General features: G+C 47.8%; 1 protein-coding gene across 3 annotated transcripts in view; it reads right to left on the bottom strand.

The window, feature by feature from the left end:
• Positions 1 to 10,295: 10,295 nt before the first annotated feature.
• The window catches only part of TSHZ3 (teashirt zinc finger homeobox 3), a 70,671-nt gene continuing 61,445 nt past the window's right edge, over positions 10,296 to 19,521 (bottom strand). For all 3 annotated transcript variants that reach the window (XM_036929827.2, XM_036929826.2, XM_036929824.2), the window contains exon 3: positions 10,296 to 15,080. In XM_036929827.2, coding sequence (XP_036785722.2) covers positions 11,896 to 15,080 — 3,185 coding nt within the window. In that variant the 3' untranslated portion in view covers positions 10,296 to 11,895. The remainder of the gene's footprint in view (positions 15,081 to 19,521) is intronic.

The following is a 19,521-nucleotide window of genomic DNA, read 5'->3' as shown; positions in this document are numbered from 1 at the left end:
ACCTCCGTGGTACAGTACTTCTGTGCCGAAGGAAGACAATGGATCGGACTAATGGATGAAATTATTGTATCTGTCAGTCGGCTTGAGAGATGATCTAGAAGCAAATGTCTTGCTTTTTTTCCCACAATGTGGCTTCACAAACTGGATAAATTCTTCCAATTATGAATTCAAGTAGCCCCCCTCACACACCACCCCTTAGTAATCATATACAGCTCTAAAAGAAAAAGTCAAGCATTTTCCTATGTCTTTACTAGTAAGATGGATTTTTAATGTCTTTCTGTGCTTTTTTTTAATTAGCATTTGCATTTTGAAGTTCACTTTGTAAAAAAATATCATGGAGCAATTATTTAAATGTTTTTTTTATCCCTGTTTCTTGAAAATCTTATCTTTAAATAATCTATATCCTCCATTTTATTTATGCTATAAACTGTTCCTATATTTTAATGGTCTGTTTGCTTTAAAAGGGGCTGTTGGTTTTAATAGCTCAGTTACTATCTTTGTAAACTAAACTCCTTCTGACGAAATTTGAGCAGATCATCTCTGCCTGTGTGTGGAAGGCACATTCCAACCCCTGAAAAGGAAATTTAAGCCAAATAAATGTCCTGCCCAAATTAAAATACATAAAATGAATAGTTAACTTGGACAAAAGCTGATGGACAGAGCAGTTGGGCTGCGGACATGTGGGTGTTGGGAGAGCTGGCTGCCAGGCAGGTCCTCAGGAGAGAAAACCCAAATGAAATTAATTTCCTGTGCCCCCTCTGTCCAATCCTCAGGACTAACTGATTGCACTGCTGGCTTGGATGTCCTGGGTGAGCAGAAACAGGCAGGGTGGATGGCATTGTGAAGGGACCTTTAGTGGTGTGAGCTGCCACCCCGCACCCCAGTCGTGGCCTGGTGGCCCCCATCAGCTCTCCTGTGGGGACAAGGATGGGAACCCACCTTCAAATTCTCTGGCAGATGTACCCACCTTGATTCAATTATAATCTCTGTAGATTCCAACACTAACTTTATGACAGGGCATTTTCATGGAAGATGTACACATCTGTGCTCACACAAAGAAATGGTGGGGGTGGGCAGGGGTGGAGGAAACAGGATGAAAGATGTCTGGAACTGTGCAAAGTAGCATGGAGCCGTGAGGGAAGTCCCTCTGCTCCTGGCTTCCATAACCCTGCCGCCCCCTACCCACCGGCACCCTACAGCAGCAGGCGCAGGGAGCCAAGAAAGGCGTGCATACAGGCTGACCTCTGAGCACTTTCCCCCAGGCTGGGGTGGTCCATCTGCTGGTCAGGGCAGGCCAGGGCCCTGCATAGGAGTGGGACTTCCTGGGGGCAGGACTTCTTGCCTGGAGCCATTTCCTGCATGATGCCAAGAGCTGGGTGGAGGTGGGTCCTGAAGCCCAGTGCCAGTCTCCTATGCTCACAGTTCCTGCGGCCTCCCCACTGGCTGTAGTCCCCACCCTTTTCAGCCAATCTCACTGTTTCTAGCCAGCAATGAAGCAATTAATGAGCTGTACAGAAACCCTAAGTTATCTCTGGAACTAGATGGGTAATAAACACATAAATAAGTAAATAATTAAATAACTAAATAAAATAAAACGGATGAGTGAGGCACCCAGGGCTCCAGTCTCCCTGGGATACACAGCAGAGTGGGAAGGGCCTGAGCTCCAGTGTGAGCTTTGCGGCTGACAGAGTGGGGGGCAGTTACCTTGGCCAAGTCACACCCCCTCGCTGGGAATTCTCCCACTGGGCCCAAGAGTCCCTGAAAGATGCCTGCCGGAGTGCAAGATGAGATGGGGACGCTGGGGCAGTGTGTCCCTGCCTCCTCATGTCCCTTCCTCTTCACTGCTGTTACCCAACCTGCTGAAGACTTCCTACCACAAGCTCCTAGGGCTACGCCCTCAGGAGAATATGCATCCGTGCCTCCGAGAGAGTGGCACTCGGCAGGTGCACAGGCATTTGGGGTCCTCATGTCCCGCACCGTCAGATGGGGCCACTGGGAGACTTCCCTGCATGATCCTATAGAGGTTCCCAGTGGGATCAAGTCCCCACTTTCTTCGATGGCAACCTGTTCCTTAAAGCATCTGGAATTGGCCTCCTCTCCTTTTCTGTCTCACCCCCACTTTCCACTTCCCTCTGTGCTTTCTGAGATCATCTTCCAAAGGCACTCCCTGCCCTTATCTCAGCACCCACTTCTGGAGAAGCCTAGCCAATAGGAACAAGAGGGGCGCAGGGATGGGGGCCAATCCAAGACCCATGCCCCCCTAACGTGGGGGCCACCTGCTGTCGTATAGGATTGTGTCATCTACAGGTGCCAGAAATGTGTATGAAATCTCCCAACTTTCAAAGTTTGGCAATGAATTACAGAATTTTTTTTTCTTAAAAGTATGGCCCAAACCAGACATATTCAGTCCATAGGCTACATTTTGCACCTGTGCCAGATAAACATTCACTGTTCAGATCAAGTACCAGAGAGACTGGCCCAACAGATGAAGCCTCCTTTTTCTAGTACATTCTGCTTTGCAGCCATATCAGAGTCTAGAAAGTGACAGCAAAAAGGACCAGTAGCTTTGGGCAGAGAAACCCACTTTCTCCCTAGGGTGTGGGGCCTCTATCTGCACCTTAAGAGAGTAGCCAGGGTGTTCCTTATGTCAATTGTCCACCCTGGTACATTTTTAACTCAAGGAGGAGGACATTGCCCCTCTTCCTTCTCACCCCCATCCTGGTCAGGAGTACATGCTCTGCTCATGGGGGCCAGCAGGAATCCCATAGTCTGGTTTCTCATTAGGCTTATTGAGGCCCTTAATTCAGGGAAGCCACCCCCTGAGGAATCTGAGTATTCCCTGGGGCTCAGCACTCCCCACTGGCAAAGCTGAAGTCAGACATTACTCATGATGCACACAGGAACACCTACCAACCCATAAATAGGGCTGTCTGCATCCCAAACTCAAACACTAGGTATACAGCTTGAACCTGACATTGGGGCAGAGAGAGCCCTGTTGCTTCGAACCTGAAAGCAGGTTGAAGTGAGCCTGTGATCCCCAGGTGATCAGGATCATACTTTTGGTCCAGGAATGACCAGTCCTGGCCATCGGCGGCTTGGGCTCCCACTATTGTGTTAGGAAGTCCTTTCCCCTCAAGGTTGCCAAGCAGGACCTATAAGTAGGTCATTCCTTGAGGGGAAGACTGCCCACACATGAAGCAGAGAGTGTGAGAGACAGAGAGATGGGAAGCAGAGAAAGATCACATTAGCACCTGCAGCCAGTAGTTGCTGGAGCCACTATGCCCCCTTCAGCTATGTGAGCCAGATTTCCTCTCTCTGCTTAAGATCCTGAGCCAATCCCTGCTCACAGCATCTTGATGAGCACTCTGACAACCCCCCAACCCCTGCAAGCCTGGAAAGGCACCCTGGGAGTTACAAGTTCTGGGCGGCAGTAGGGAGCAGCGTGTGCTTGCTGGGACCCTTCACTAAGTCCTGTACTTCGGGGAGCCCCTGGTCCTATGATTAAGCAGATGTATGGATATGCCACATGCACTTCTTCAGGAAAGAAATCCCTATGTCTCAAAAGGGGACAACCCCTAAATGGTCAAGAGGCTGTGATAGAAAGTCCTAGAAAGACCCCGGGTGAAAAACACTGAAATAGAATAAAAAACATCTATTTTCACAGCAATATGTCATTTTGGATGATTCAGAAGGTGCTTCTCACGACGTGACAGGCTATGCCATTGATCTCATCATCTCAAAGCATGGCCTGCGGGCAGCTGCGTGACCAGTTTCCCAAGGTTTCTTACAAAGAGAGGCCATATCTTCCAATGCCCTCCCCTCCACGCAGTCTCAAATCTTATCCATGCCTCAAGGTCCATCACAGGCCCGCCTGGCCCAAAGATCAGCTCCCAGCTAAGGCATTTCAAGTTTCAGGGCCTGAGCCTTGTAATTTCACTCTTTGTTTTCTGCTCAATCTCACTGTTCACTGGATGTTGTCATTTATTTGTCACTATTGTTTTGTCTCCTTTCTCCAGTTTGACTCCAAATTTATTTAAGTCCAGGACACATCTTAGGCATTCTTTCCTCATTTGGGGTACTGGCACAGGGTTGGCGGGTCTGTGCTCTGGTCTGGTGGCCCAGCCCCCTGAGAAGAGTTGAGGGCTCATCCCTCCTGGGAATTTTGCAGGGTCCCAGCAGAGCTTGCCAGTGTCCCCACCATATGTCTCGGCCACACGGAAGCTCCTTAGACTTTTTCTCAAGACAAACCATGGGTCCCCGTGTTTAGTGAAGATAACCCCTACCACTGAACGGGCCAGGGTGCCAAGGTACCCCACAGACACTGTGGTTATGATGCTAGGAGTCTGAACCGACACCCTCTCCACCTGCTCCGGGAAACTTCATGGGCCCAATGCCCATCTCCTTCCAGCATCCCTTTCCCTCATCCTACCCCCATCTCTTGGCTCCATCAGTGGGCCATTTAACCACAAGGAGGGGTGACTTCCTGGACCCCCGTTCAGCAGGCACAGTCCCTTGGACCCAGAGCTCAGCTTCCACTGGGCTGAGGGCGGGCCAAGCTGAGAGAAGGCAGCACGTGCCATCTCCAGCACAGCCATGCCAAGCTGACCACACTGCCAGGCAGGTCCACATGCTGCAGGAAAGCCTCCTTTCTCTTTCCCCAGCCAGATCTACTGCTTTTTGAGGCCTGTCACTGCACCCTTCAAACCCATTTGACTGGGTTGGAGCTCATCACAACTGTCACCAACTCAGTTTTCATTAGGCGGCTGCTTCTCTGTTAGCCTAGCCAAGCAGAAGAACTCAAACACATGCACAAATTAAATCGACATCCAAACTCCACCAATATACAAAGCAATTTAAATGATATTCATTAGAGCGATGACAAGCCCTGACGAGGCTTTCAGGAGCCGGTCCTTCAGCTTTGCCGACTCGGTTTCACAGTCACTGAGGCGGAACTCTGGCGACTCTACCTCCATTTTTTTTTTTTAAAGCTAAGAAAATGACTCCTTCCTGACACACCTACCTTGTTCTCTCTCCTTTCTTCCCTGTTTGGTCTTGGCCCAGGTTTACCCAGCCCTGGTTTTCAGACACAGGTATGGCCATGAGCCGGAGAGTCACATAAAGGAAAAAGAGCCACTCTGACTTCTTTTTTCCATAAATGCTCCAATTAAAACAGATTTCAGTTTCTCGTAATTTCATTTCACTTGGCCTGGGAGATCTCTAACTCACAATTATGACGGTCGTAAATGTGTCCCTGGAATCCTGCTGTGGGGAAAAAAAAAATAATGGAAGTGAAATGTTAAAATGCAATAATTTTCAAAACGTAACCCCCAAATTTAAAAGTCGTTTCCAAAGTCCTATTTATGTACTTTAATTTTTAAAGAGAGAGCAGTATGTGCCCCCTCCCTTCCCTCCAAGCTGCTGCTGCCCCAGCAGAAAAGATGGAGGCCTGGGGGAGTCTGCCGGCCTGTGAGGGCACAGGACCCACATCTTCAGGTGGGGGCTGAGATCCACGTCAGCCTCAGAGCCACATCTGAGTCTCCAAGTCCCAGGGAGGGATTCCAGTCCACTTGGGCTAAGAGAGCAGCACAAGGACGGCCTGATTCATCACCAGCTAAGAGCAGAGCAAGGTCATGGCCACAGCCATCAGCTCTCTGGGCTTTGGAGTTTGCAGCCCAGATAATATCCACAGCAGGGGGAATGATCAGCAACTTCATACACTGATGCCTGCACTTCTGTTTATAATTTTATGCTCAAGGTTAATTAATGTGTGTCCTTGGCTTTGATCAGAGATATTACCACGTGAGAATGCTGCCTGCACCCATACTGACAAAATAAGGATTCTTAGAAATACCCATAGAATAGAAACACACTTTCATCATTAAGGCAGAATCTTTTACTCAGTAAAAATCTTCTAAATAATGGTGTAGACAGAGCCATCCAACTGAACTTTCTGTGATGATGGGAATGTTCCATATCTGTGCTGTCCAAAGGAGTAGCCCCTAGCCACATGAGTTCTTGAAACGTGGCTGGTATGACCCGGAAAGAAACTTCCTGTTTAATTTAATTTAAATTTGAATAGTCACATGTGGCTGGTGGCTACTATATTGGACAGCATTGGCGAGACAGTAAATAACAGTGTATCCTAATTCCTGAGTAGCTAATTGTGAATGTTAATCTCTGGGAAGAGGTCACCTTGCTTATCATCATTAACATCAGGAATGATTTATGAAGAATATATTAGTACATGACATTATACAAAGGTGGTAGAAAGTAGGTCCTCTGATCTTCTATCATTAGAATTTAATTTTTAAAATACCTGGCTTTTAGGATCAGGGGTAGGGCACTGATTTCTGAATGGTGAGCCTCAAAAAGCCACTAACTTTGATTTAACTCACTCCTGATATCCAAAGCTATGGCCTGACTGAGTAACCATCAGGCTGTTCGGGACTGTCTAGACATCATGGAATGTCAGGCTACCTACCAGCCATTTGGAAAATCCATTATCTTGGCTGAACAGGGAAGGTGGTCCCAGATCAAAGGTGCTGTGGCATGCCTTTGGAACTGTCAAAACAGACCTATTACAGGGCTTGCTTGCCTCTAAAATCTTTCTGGGGGTGGCCTCCTGTCAAATCCCTGGAAAAAGAAAAGTGGTGCCTGGGAGTCCCATAGCATCTCCCACTGCTTGGGGAAACTCAATAGAGTGTGAGGACAATAAGTGCCTCCATGGAAACGAAGCCCTGTGTTTGATCCCTGCTCTGCACTAACACTGGGATCCCCACCCTTGGCTGCGACCAAGCTGCCACACGGCCCTGGGAAAGGTAGGCTTAGCCAGAGAGGACCTTTTCCTCCTTCTAAGAGACAGAGCTGAAGCCTTCCCTAAAGGAGTGAGACTGTTTCTGAAGCTAACTATAGCATATTTTGCAAAGGCCAGAGCACCCTGGAATTGCATGGGAGCGAAAACATGAGTACCTTTTCCGAGTCTCCCAAGGTCAGCTGCAGGCTGAGAGGCATCAACTGGCACAGGGTCCCAGAGGAATGTATTTTCAGGTTTCCTTTTGCCAAAGATTACATGTGCTTACTAATCAATCCCTAGGGAGGAAAAAAAAGGTTAGTGTTTCTATTACCAAAAGAATAACTATTTGGCTGAGTAAAAATGGTAATTTCTCCATTAGCTAAAAGGATTATAGCTATTATTTTAAAGTTAGAGTATTTATTATTAAAGAGTAGTGTTGGGGTTTGTGTGTTTTCATTTTTATGATTGCTTCTTATAATACAAAGTATACTATTTTTGTGCTAAATAGTCAACAGAATAAAACGTGATTGCAATTTTCCAATTTCAAAAGAGCTGCGCAGATGAATTTGAAAAAATAAAATCATTTGAATTTTTTCTATTACATGACTTAAAAATCTCTGGAGACAATAGTTTTAATAATAGATTTGTTAAATGCAGTCTTTCTTTCCATCAGCTCATGTCCTTCTACCACACCTCTAATTTTCTACCTTCAGGGTTCTGCTGTTGAGATGTAGCTTAGCTCTCCCTAGCACTTGGCAGGTTATAGGGCCATTTTCCTTTTTGAAGTATTTTTGTCTCCAGGTCTGTGGAACAGTAGGTGGTCAGGAGCTGGGGGCAGTGAAGTCCACCTGGCTGGAGTGGTCTGAGTTTGAGATATGGAATCCTTCCAGTATGCAGAGCTCACGGTCCCCAACTCTGCTGGGGAGGCTTTCCCTGAGCTAACCACCTCCTCCTGAGCACAGAGCACCCAGCAGAGAAGCACCTCTTTGGTGGTATCGGTATTTTTTTACTTTTGTAGAATGAAAATAGAAGGGAGATGCCAGGGAGATCTGGGTCCTCATCATAACCAGCCCTCTCTAACTATGCAAGATTTTGGTTAATTATAGAATTCTTGCTGCCTAAAACTTAAAGATACATCACTGATATTTTTGCTAAATGTTGACTGCAGCGAATAGCTAAGATGTGGCATATTGATTTCTTGTTGTGAAGTGAGCTGTTCAAGCTCCATTTAAGATTTTCATCTTGCATGTAGCCCTGAGCACATCATAGCACCATAAATTAGTTAAATTGCACATTTATCACAAATGTTATTTTAAGATACTGTGTAAATGTGATGGCTGGAAGATATACAGTAGGACTGCAACAGGACTGGGCTTAGGTGGGGTGAGGTCGGGGTCACCTACACACCTGTGATTAAAACCTGGCTCTCTTGGGACCATCCCTCCTCCCTGCATCCATTTACAGACCTGACTTGGATGCCCCTTTCCTTCCTGCACTCACTTTCTCTACCAACATCAACCATGGGACAGCTAGTGTGCAACTACTGGAGACTCAGAAGGCAACCTTCGATCTTCCTGTTCTATCTCAGGAAAATCTGGGCCATTCTGGGCTGTGAATGGCAGGCTCTTCCAGGCAGTGGCCCACTTTCCAGCCAGAAGAAGGTTGGGAGACCTCAGGAGTAAATGGCCCTGCATTTCCAAATGGGGTGAGTCTCTGGGCAGCCCTGCCCCCATGTCCATGATGCATGGTACAGGGGACTGTCATTGTGCCAAATTAGGTTTACAGTCATGACAAAGGCCCTTGACTGCCCAGTTACTATGTTTCCCCTGGAGGTAAAATTAATTTCTGGGCCTATTAATGTGAACAGCCATTTCCTGGCTATGACCCTAGGTGCCAAATGAACAATATAACCTGCTACCTACCTTGACTATAAATCCTCACATTTACACCCAAATTGAAAAGTCCCAAAGACAATCCTGGGGGTGGAGTGGGGATATGGGCACTGTCATGTTCCTCTCCCAAATTGTAACGGGGTGGGGTGGTTCCGCCATCACTTGCACAGATCCCATCTCCCTTCAAGCCACATGGGCCCTGGTGGTGATGGAAGTGTTGTCAGTTTAATCTGTTAGATGCAGGACTTTGGATTCTAATAAACCGATGCTATATTTAACCTGTGAAAAATTCAGGAGTGGAAATCTGGGCTCCAGGATGTGAAGATGCGGAAGGCTTGGGAGGGAGGATATCTCTGTCCTGAGCCAGGTTCCAGGGGGAGCTGATCCACCAGAGGAACCTATCGTGTCCCACATCTCCTCCCAGGTGAAGGCCCACAGGACAAATAACTGCTCAGAAAGGGACTGCAGCCATGGAGGAGATGGGGAAGGGGACAGGCCTGCCTCCCAGATGGGAAAGCCCTTTGGTCTGCCCAAAGGTACAGCCCAATTGTGTGTGTGAACCACAAGGCGAAGGCATGGCCAGCACAGCATTCTCTGTTTGCCAAAACCCCTTTTAAATCCTAGTGAGGTTCTCCCTAAACACCCGGAGAGAGATGGATTGCCGAGAGAAAGTAGAGCAGACAGAAATTTTGGACTCATCTTGACAAAAAGGGGCGGGGATGAACGGGAAGAAATGTAGGCGTGTTGCCGAACATCACTGAAAGGGCTTAATTTAAATTTTTAATAAAAGAGTATTTTTTTTAAGTTGAGGTGTTTTATGTATTACATGGATGTAATACATCTCTCATTTGTATAATTCTAGGTTAGGAGCTATGATTCCACATAACTGCAAGAGTAGTTTGAATATAGTAATAAAGGTATTTTACAATTTTACATGATGTTCCCAGCATTTTGTTGGCATGATTTGCCAGAGCTAATAAAAGCTTGTGATTATCATATAAATGCTTTCCCCACTTCTCCCAAGGGTAGTTCAGCCTCCCTCCTCCCCACTGCTACCCTGCACCTCATTACCTGTGGCTGCTTTAGCACAAGAGAGCCTTGGACCCCAGGTCCACCTCTCCAGCGTGGCTCTGTTTTCTGTTACTTGAAAATCCCGGATCCACCAGAAGCAACTGCCCTGCATTGAGTCTTCCAAAGACCTTTCTTCCCCATCTGCTTCCTGTAGGGCTCAGGGCCCTGACTCCTCCCATCCAGAAAGGAGGCCAAACCCCCATCCCCATACGGGTCACCAGGTGTGACCTCACGTTCTGCTACCAGTATTTTTTTACATCACTTTCCCAGAGAGATTCTAACCTCCTGTGAATATCTTCTTTTCTTTACAATTTTTATTCTCGGGGAAAATTCTGTCCACGTTGCCTCTGAGAGAGTGCTCCTTGCTCTCCAAACGCCAAAGTTCACTAAAACTCCCCTGATTTATGGGCAGCTTCCGACTGCCAGCACCTGGCAGACACAGCAACCAGCTCAGTCATAAACAGATCGCATACAATTTCATTTTAATGTGCTCGTTAGTCGTAGCACATTTCAGACATAATTGTGAACGCAACACAAAATTATAGCAAAAAGACAATTTTAATGCTGCCGTAGAAAAAAGGGTTATATGAAGAGTCACATAATGGTGGTTCATTGTGAACAACAAAACAGGGCACAGAGTGTGTTACAGTGTCTGTGCTGTTTACATGCCAATATTTTATACATAGGTTCTCATATGGTGTCAGCTGTCAGTTACTTCTGCAAATTAACTGCCAAAAATGGAGAAGAACAGAATCACTTGGAGAGCCGGTAACCACGGGTTACCTTTCATAAGCCTAAAGATAAAGCTGCAGTGTGGGATCTTGGGAGAATAATTAGGAAGAACAAAACAGAAAGTTACCAATTGAAATAAAAAGGCATCCGACAATATGGAATAGCAACCAAGAGGGCTTATAAATAAGTGAAAGAGGTTGTATCACAGAATGCCTCATGACTTTTAAGCAAAGTATTACAGTACAAACATTTTAAAGGCTTTATCAATGTTTAGGAAATACAGTACAAGTTCTTTTTTTTGTTGCTGTTCCTTTTTTCTTTTTTTCCTTTTCAAATAGACTTAACCCTTTGAGCACTGAGTTTATTTTTAGTGTTCTTTAATTTCTAATAAATACCTTTAAAAATCATGTGCAAAATAGTTATGATGCTTGCCATGGATGTATTTCCAGGCCTCGTTTATTTAGACTGCTCAAAACAAATGATAATATGATGCTAATAAATATGTATAATTTAAACATGAACCTCTATCAATATAGATGTACTGTATAGCAAAACAAACAATCATACTTTGCTTTCAGATAATGTTTCTGTATACTTTATAAATGCTATCTGTGGTATCTTCTGTATAATTTACAATGTTTGCATGTAAAAAACAAAACCCATAGACTTAAAAAAAAAGAGAAAGAAATATACACTATACATAGGCACGGCTTATGCCCAGAGCATAGCAGGTACATAAAACACTGTTGCTATAAATGCAGGAAAAAAGGTCATTTAACCACAATCACATTTTTCATAAGAGAGTCTGAAATCTATACAATATATACATCTATGTTTCAATGTGAAAATAATATTCTTTTAAATTTCAAGGCGTGTTATACCCCTGCAGACCTGCATAAATGGAGGTTCATATTATTAATTATAACTAAGCTGGTAAGGAGTTTAAAAAACAGAGCTTCATACATTATTATTATTTTATTTTATTTTTTAACCAAATTAATGCAAAAGTGCTTCAAAGTACTCAGAGGGCTAAAGATGAAAGGGTGAGAAATGCCAGCACACTTGAGTCTCATGGAAAAAGTGTGCCTGGTTTTGTTATAGATGCTTAATTAAACTGTCTGTTAATGCATGCAGCTTGAAGCATCGGGGGGATGCTCACAACTAAATCCCATTTACACAAAGTTCCAAACACTTACCACTGCATTTTAACCTTCATAGTTTACCAGTAACAACAGCTGATTATGCACCTCTATTAAACACTGTACAGTTATACAAAACAGTCCAGCCCAGAGTGATGCTCTGCAGTTAAAATAAGAACATGTGCCAAGAACAAGACAGAAGGGCCTTAAGGTGCCTGCAACAGTTTCCCTCAAAGCAAATTACTGTAAGTTTTATCAAAAGCAAATGCTACTGCTTCTCTAGCTCAGAAACATACAGAAGGTGGTCTTCTGGGGATTTCCCGTGTGTTTTGCTAAGGTGAAGTTTAACTGCATGCTTGCTCGCAAAGGTCCGATTGCAAAGTTTGCACTGGTAGGAGGTCCCCAGATCCTCCTCTGGGGAGGATGTCACCAATTTTTCTGATGGCGACTTGGTTTGTGCTATTTGATTGTTAATCTGTTCGGTGGACAATTTGGACAAGTCCCGTAGCCGGAAGCCCAGGTGTGACTCTAGGTGACTGATGTACGTGGAAGGAGTCCTGATTTGAGATGCACAGTCATTACAAAAGAACACGGGGTGGCCTGTGTCCAAATTTTTGAGGAACTTTGTTCCACCTGTCCTTCGAAGCTGGTATTTCACGTTGGCCAGCCAGTGGCTGATGGTGGTCATGGAAAGCCCCGTGAACCTTGAGATGTGCATGCGCTCCTGGGGGCTCAGGTCTGACATGATGTACTTCCCCTCAGAGGTCTGGCGGAGGCTGGCGGCAAACTGGGCCTGGAGGATCAGAAGGTGCTGGGGGTTCCAGTTTGACTGGCGGCCCTTCCTCTTCTGCGCGGGAGTCGCCTCCTCGGCATCCTCCAGGGTAGCCCCGTCAATGTCAGACTTCTCGGAGATGCTGGAAGGAGTGGAGGACTTTGATGTGTGGCTCTCTGTCAAGTTCTTCAGCATATCAGATATATCTGACAAGGCATTCTCGCGTAGCGGCGAGTTTGACATGAACGATACAACGGCAGATGTCTTTGCGGTTGTCACTGTGGGTGAGGAGGTTGCTGGGGATGCGGACGTGGGTGACAAAAGCACTGAACCCAAAGAGCAGCCTTTGTCACTCTTTCCTTTCGTCAAGTCTATGGGCTGGTCGTTGCTGACATGGTAGAAATAGCGGTCGAGGTGGTCCACCTTCTTGGACTGTAGGGGCGGAGGGGTGGCCACAGCTGCCTTCTCAGCCAGGCTATTGCTCATCTTGAAAAGCATGCTCATGGGGTCAAGGGCGGGCAGGGAGGGCTTGGCAGCTTTGCCCAGGTGAATGTTCATGACTGACTGGAGGGCACTCAAAGGGTTCACAAAAGGCTGTTCAGGCGGGTGGTCGGTGATTATGGCTGTGCTGCTCAGGCTGCCGGTCATGGGCTTCACCAGCTCCTTGCCATTCTCTGCGGGCTCTGCTGGGGGGCTGCCCTCCTTGCACCCATCCCGCTGGGGGCTGGGGCTGTCCTCCTGGCTTTTGAAGCCCACATCGCTGGATGCCTCCATCTTGATGGGCTCGCTGACCTCACTGCTGCACGGGGAGGGAGTGGCTCGCTTCGGCGGAGAAAGCTTGCCCTCTGGCTCCTTCATTTTCTCTTCAACTTTGGCAACTTTCTCGGTGACTTTTTTCACCAGCTCCTCCATGGCATGAAAGTTTGTCTTGGGCATGGGTGAGGTCTGGCTGCTGGGTGGAGAAATCAGGGTCTGGTTTTTTGTGGGAGACACAATCTCGCTATTGCCAAACACGGGTTTCAGGGGTGTGCTCTTTCCTGATGAGCCCAGAGATAACTTCATCATGTTGGGAAGCTGGTAGGCAGCATGGATGCTGGGGTAGCCCCCCCAGCTGGGAGTGCCGTTCTGGGCCTTGTTGATTGCTGACGTCACTGTGTTTTCTAGGGATTTCAGGATATCTAATCCCCCCTTGGGACTCTCTTCCAGGTCATTCTCAGTCAAATAGTGGTACTTGGAAGAGATGTCATACTTTTCCTCTTCCTCGCAGGGTTTCTCCTTCTCTTTAGGTTTCTCATCTGTGGCCACTTTCTCCTTGTCAACTTCCTTCTTGACCTCCACGTTGAGTTTTGGGGACACGCTCACAGGCGTACTGGAGGGGGACGTGAAGGTGGTGGCAGCCAGGGGCACCGACTGCACCTTCTCGTCCAGCAGGGTTGTGATGGTGGGCGTGACAGGTGTCTCCATGATGGGCTTCCCCTTCTTCATGGCCGAATTCGTGACCTTGATGAAGTGGCCGGTGACCATCATGTGGGCCGTGAGCTCCTGCAACGTGTCGTGGGAGCTGCCGCACTCCATGCACTTCAGGATCTGGGACTTCCGGGCCTCAAAGTGCCACGCGTAGCTGGCTCCGTTCTGGTGGCCGTACCGGTTATTTGGCGTGATGTAAGGGTTGCAGTTCTTCTGAAGCACATCATTCGAGTCTGACACCGCAGCCTTGGGGGTTCCGCCTGTGGAATCCGGGGAGCTGGGGAGCTCCAGCTCCAGCGAAGCCTTCTTCCGGGTGGCAGGAACGATTTTGGCTGCGACAGGGGTGACAGGCTCCTTCAGAGGCACTTTTTGGTAGTGTTTTGTTTTAATCATGTGGACACTCAGGTCCTGGAGGGACTCGAACGAGTGGCCGCAGTACATGCACTTGAGCACCTTCTGGGCGTCTTCCTTGCCCTCCATTTCCAGCAGGGAGCGCTTGCGCGGCTTGGACCAGCGCCGCGGGTTCTTGTGGTCGGCGTCGTGGTTGTCGTCGCGGTAGTGCCCCGTCTCGTTCATGTGCACCGTGAGCTCCACCAGCGTGTCGTAGGCGGCGCTGCAGTCCTTGCAGCGGAACTTGCTGGCGCCGGTGAAGATGGAGCCGTAGAGCCGGCTGCTCTGGCGGTACAGCTGCACCGTGCTGAAGAGGCCGGGCTCGGGCAGCGCGCGGCCGGGCGGCGCCTGCTGCAGGCTGCGGGCCACGGCGCTGCGGTGCCAGTCGGATGAGCTCCCGCTGCTGCTGCTCCCGCTGCTGCTGCCGCCGTCCCCCGACGGCGCCTGGCGCGGGCCGAGCTGCAGGCCGGACCAGTATGAGCTGGACAGGAAGCTGTTGTACACGGCCTTCATCTGCTCCAGGCTGTCCGAGGCGGCTGGGTCCTCCGGCGGCAGCGCCGCCTCCTTGGCCTCCTCCTCGTTCTTGACGGAGCCGCTTTCGAAGTCGGCCATCCGGTCACTGGTCTCGCTGATGTGCGACTCGCTGTCCATGTCGTGGCCCGAAAGCTCAGCGGCTGGGGAGTTCTGGCAGCTGGGGCAGGTCCTGCCGAGCTCCGTCTCGGCGCATGCGTACTTGGCCGCCGGCTCCCCGTCCGCGGCGCCCTCCTCGGCGTCTGCGTCCTCGTCCACCAGGGCGGCGGCCTTCAGCTCGTCGGAAACGTAGGCTGTCGTGAGAGCCGGGGGGGAAGGTGGGCGGAAAGGAGAGAGGCAGTGAGGGCGAGAGAGAGAGAAAGAAAAAACAGAATTAGTAAGGGTCGATCTTACCTACGGTATTTTCTCTTCTCGGAAAATGCAGCCAAGTAGACGGGCACATGTATTTGTAAAATCAAATAGTTAAAATGTAGTGTTTCTTTGGAGCAAAAAAAAAAAAATCGGCTCTTCAAACATAATTTGCCACCTTATTCTTCTCAAGGGGCAACAGCTTGAAATTAAAACTAAATTTGAAATTAATGAAGCACATTCTGGAGGTGGCATTCATTTCTAAAGTAATAAATTACTTGTATCAACCTCAGAGACAGCAGTTCCTGTCTGTCAATTAATATGTCTTATGCTTCTCCTACCCCTAATGCATTTCTTAACAGACAGATTCACAATTTAAATTAAGCGAGCATTTCTTACTCATTACATTTTTGAGGCTCAATCTTTAATAAATATAAAGTACAAAAACATCAATAAAATTTTTACAAAGTAAAAAGAAAGTACATCAATCGCAATAAATGAAAAACAAGGTTTTGTCGCTTTTCTTTTCTTTCTTCCTTTTGGAGAAGCAGGTCTCATAAAAGCTTAGAGTTAAGTTTCCTATCAGGGAGTAGGAGCATGTTTGCTACAGATGGGAGGGAAGACGTAACCCACTACCGTGCAGCACTGGCCCTGTCCTCCATGTGTACAGTCAGCCATCCTCAGCCACCTACACATACACTATCCATGCAGAATTATGTCAGAGCAAGTTCAGGAAAATTGGTATGCGGTGCTCATTCCTGTTGTATAAATATATACAAGACCTTCCAGTGGACCTTACAAATGTCAAAGTGTTTGCTCTTTAGACTACTTTGTCAATATTTACTCAGCATAAGCTTCATGGGCATCCAACAGGGATCCTGTCTTTCTGGAAGCAATGTAACTGGGGATGTAAATCCAGTGTGCACTTCCAAAGCAAGTGGAGGGCAGGGCTGAGCAGCTGTGGGTTCTAGAAGATGCACATCCAGACATGCAAAGCCAGGAAAATACTTGGGTTAATAGAACAAAGTAACTTTTCTCATTCCTTGCTTTCAGTGACTGAAGTTGTTTCTCACCTAAGCTTGCCCAAAGCTGTAAACAGAGGTGGGCTGATCTTGTGGACAATTAGGTGTGGCCAGCCCTGTGGTAAGCAACAATTTTAAGCCAGAGGAGAAGGGGAAACAGAGGCTTCTTCCTGCCAGCAACTCCATATCTTTGGCTTCAAAAGGCCAGTGGGTTAAGTGTGTTAGGTGGCTGGGATGCTAAATGCACGGCTGATTAAAAAACAACAGTAAAAACAAAAGCTCTTAGAAAAGAAAAAGCTTTGCTTGTGGAATTCACTCCTATAACTTTAAAGATTTGCCCCAGATCAATTTCACACCAGGAAAAAAAGTGAAATGACTCAAACAAATAAGGCTGCTTTGAAGGCACACAGACATTCCCACTCCCAGCCTTTTCCACCCAGGTTCAGTGTGATTCTTTTCCCTTCCCAGATCCCCCTTTGAGTGCCAGGATTTCTAAGCTGAGGCAACAGTGGTATCCCAATTATGAGGGGATTCGAACTTGGATAGGATAGTGTCACCGGTGCACACATGCCATTTCTACCAGCTGTAGAGGCAGGGGGACTTCTGCTCATGTACAAACAATGAAGGAAGCGCTGTGGAATGTGCTTTACAAATGACCAGAAGGAAGTGCCCTGCTCAGTGCCCTGCTCTAGTTGGCTGAGGTGTGAAGTACTGTGGTGAACCTTTAGTTTGAGGCCATATACTTAGAAATAGCAAGTTGAAATGACAAACAAGCTCTCTTCCTAGGGCCAGGGCCAAAATGACTAGGGAAATACTGTGCTGGCCAAGGGAGGCTCCTTTGCTGGCTGTAGAGAAGAAGGTGAATGCATTTGTTGGAAAAGGAACAGGAAAAGAAAAATAAAAGAAGGTATCTCTCTCACCTCCACAGGCTTCCCCAGCTTGCAGCACACCCTTAAAATCTGGCTCATAAACTCCAACGGGGCTGGCAGGTATGGAGGGAGGGCAGCCAAGGAGTGGGAGGGGTGGTAGGGTGACCAAGAATGCCTGAAATGGACTTTGTTTTAGCACTGGAAGTCCTGCACCCAAGGAATCCTCTCAGTCCCAGGCAAACCAGGTCAACTGGTTGCCCTCGACAGGCTATGCACAGCATGGCCCAGTCAGAGCAGGCAGGCAGCTATGCATCCTGCAGAGAGGAGCTAGGGCTGGGTGATCTGGGTTTGAGTAGAAGTACCCCACTCATTGTCCACAGAAAGGCCCTGGCTGCCCATTTGGTTTCCATCAAAGGGGCTTCCCTTTGAACACTGAGTCTGGCAAAGGGAGGAGGAAACCACAGTGGCTTATGTCCCTATGGCTGAGATGCAAGGAAAAGCCCTGCCCCGTGTAAACAGAGAGAGGTCCCAGAGCCCCTTCTCTGATGGAGATGGCCCTCTGAGCCACAATCTGCAGTGTGAATCCACACCAGGGGCACTTTGATTGCATTACAGCTCCCATGGAATTAAGTCTGGGAGAGGCAGCAATACAGAAATGGTCCCTCTGAAGCCTTTATGGGAGGGCACCAGGCAGCCAGATGAAGCCAGGACCAATGGTGGACAGGGAAAAGCCCACTGTGGCACGAAGGCTATGAGCTAAGGGAAACCCTAGTAGCTTTGCCAAGGCCTCCTCACACCTGGGAGTGGCATGTTTCCCCAGAGCACAGGGCCCCTCCATGGAAGCCTCAACATGGTGTGGGGTACCCAGTAAGCTGTTTGGAGAATCCCCACCCCACACAAACCATCACTGATTTGATTGGCTCCCATCCAACACTGGCCCCCAACTTACTCCAATATGCTTAGTAAATTTCACAGCAATGTCAGAATGTCACCAGTCTGATGACTGAGGAGGATTTTAATATTGAAAGAAACTAAGGCCAACTTTCTTAGTGGGAACAAAATCCCACACTGAGGAAAATTAAAAAGCTTCAGTGCCAAGAGGCCCTGGGTTTTGGGGAGCCCTGGCATCACCCCCACCCACCACCATTTCTGGGACTCCACACAAGCACATTTGCCCACTGCCATGACAGACCTCACTACCTATTAAAATAGACAGTTTCTTTTCAGACCCAGTGGTGGAGAGTATTTCCTTAGGTGGAGCCTAAGACTTCTATCTACTGGTTCTTCCCTCCACATTAAAACAGAGAGCAAAGGACTAATCCTTCTGCTATGCTTTGCAATAGTTGTGCTCCTCCAAGAATACTACATCCACTCTTGGTTACTCAACTTCAAAAGTTGTGAGAAAGTGGATATAGTTCCAGAGAGATGGCAGAGGGCATTAAGGGATGGGAAGTTTCATTCATTCCTCAAATTTTTACTGAGGGCCTACACATGCTGCTGAGTTGCTTTACTGAGCAGTGTGCCCTTTTCTTTCTCCAGCCTCAGTTTCCCCATCTGTACAAGGCAGGGCATTGGGTCTATAAGGGCTTCCTCTATACTTCTCTATTTTATGGCTTCTGAGGAAAGGGTAAAGTGACATGGAAACATGCTTGCTCTGGTTCATTCCCTCCAAGAACTGCTCCTCATGAGCACTCGGAAGTCAAGGCACCTCTTAGTCCTTCCTTCTCTAGACTAACGAGCAAAGTCCCTGGCTGGATAGAAGGAAGAACTTCTGGATACTGTGACAGTTAATGTCCTGGATCAGGCCAGGAGGGGAAGGCAGCCAGTGCGTCTCCAGTCCCTGTCAGAGCAGACAGCATGAGGCCTACAGGGGAGGTGGGCTGGGGGAGGAGCTGCTGCCACCGCACTGGGCTTCAGTGGGCTCTCCTCCTGGAGCACCAATGGGGGCACTGGCCTTGGGCCTCACAGCTAATCACACACCACCTTGGGAAGCTTCGCTACTGTGAACAATTACCTGAATCCTTGCTGCTATCTAACTTTCCATATGTTCTTGTCTGAATTCTCCAAGGTTAAGGGTCCATTCTATATTCTCAGTCTTTCACATAGTAGGTGAGCAACAGGTACTTGCTCTCTCTTTTGGAAAGATGCTTGTTACCATAACAGCATCTACCCTCCCTCCCAAGTCCCCTCCAACAACAGCCTGGATGGCCACCAGGACCCCTCATCACCTCCACGAGTGTCCACCTACACCCCAGCCCTTTCCACCTGTTCTCCACACAGAAGCCACCAGATCACTGTCGGTCAACAGGCAGGTCATGTCAACCTCTGGGGGAACACCCTCTGTGACTTGCCATTGGGCTTGAAAGAAAATGCAGATTCCTCAAAACAACCAATCTACCCTTCACCAGGCCGCAGGTGAAAGGTAACATTGTTGGGGGGAGCTTCTCTGACCCCAGTTTTTGTCCTTCTGGCATCTTCTTCCTTCCTTCTTCACA

Source organism: Manis pentadactyla, chromosome 15 (genome assembly GCF_030020395.1).
Source record: "Manis pentadactyla isolate mManPen7 chromosome 15, mManPen7.hap1, whole genome shotgun sequence".
Lineage (NCBI taxonomy): Eukaryota > Metazoa > Chordata > Mammalia > Pholidota > Manidae > Manis > Manis pentadactyla.
This window is presented reverse-complemented; position numbering and strand designations above follow the sequence as displayed.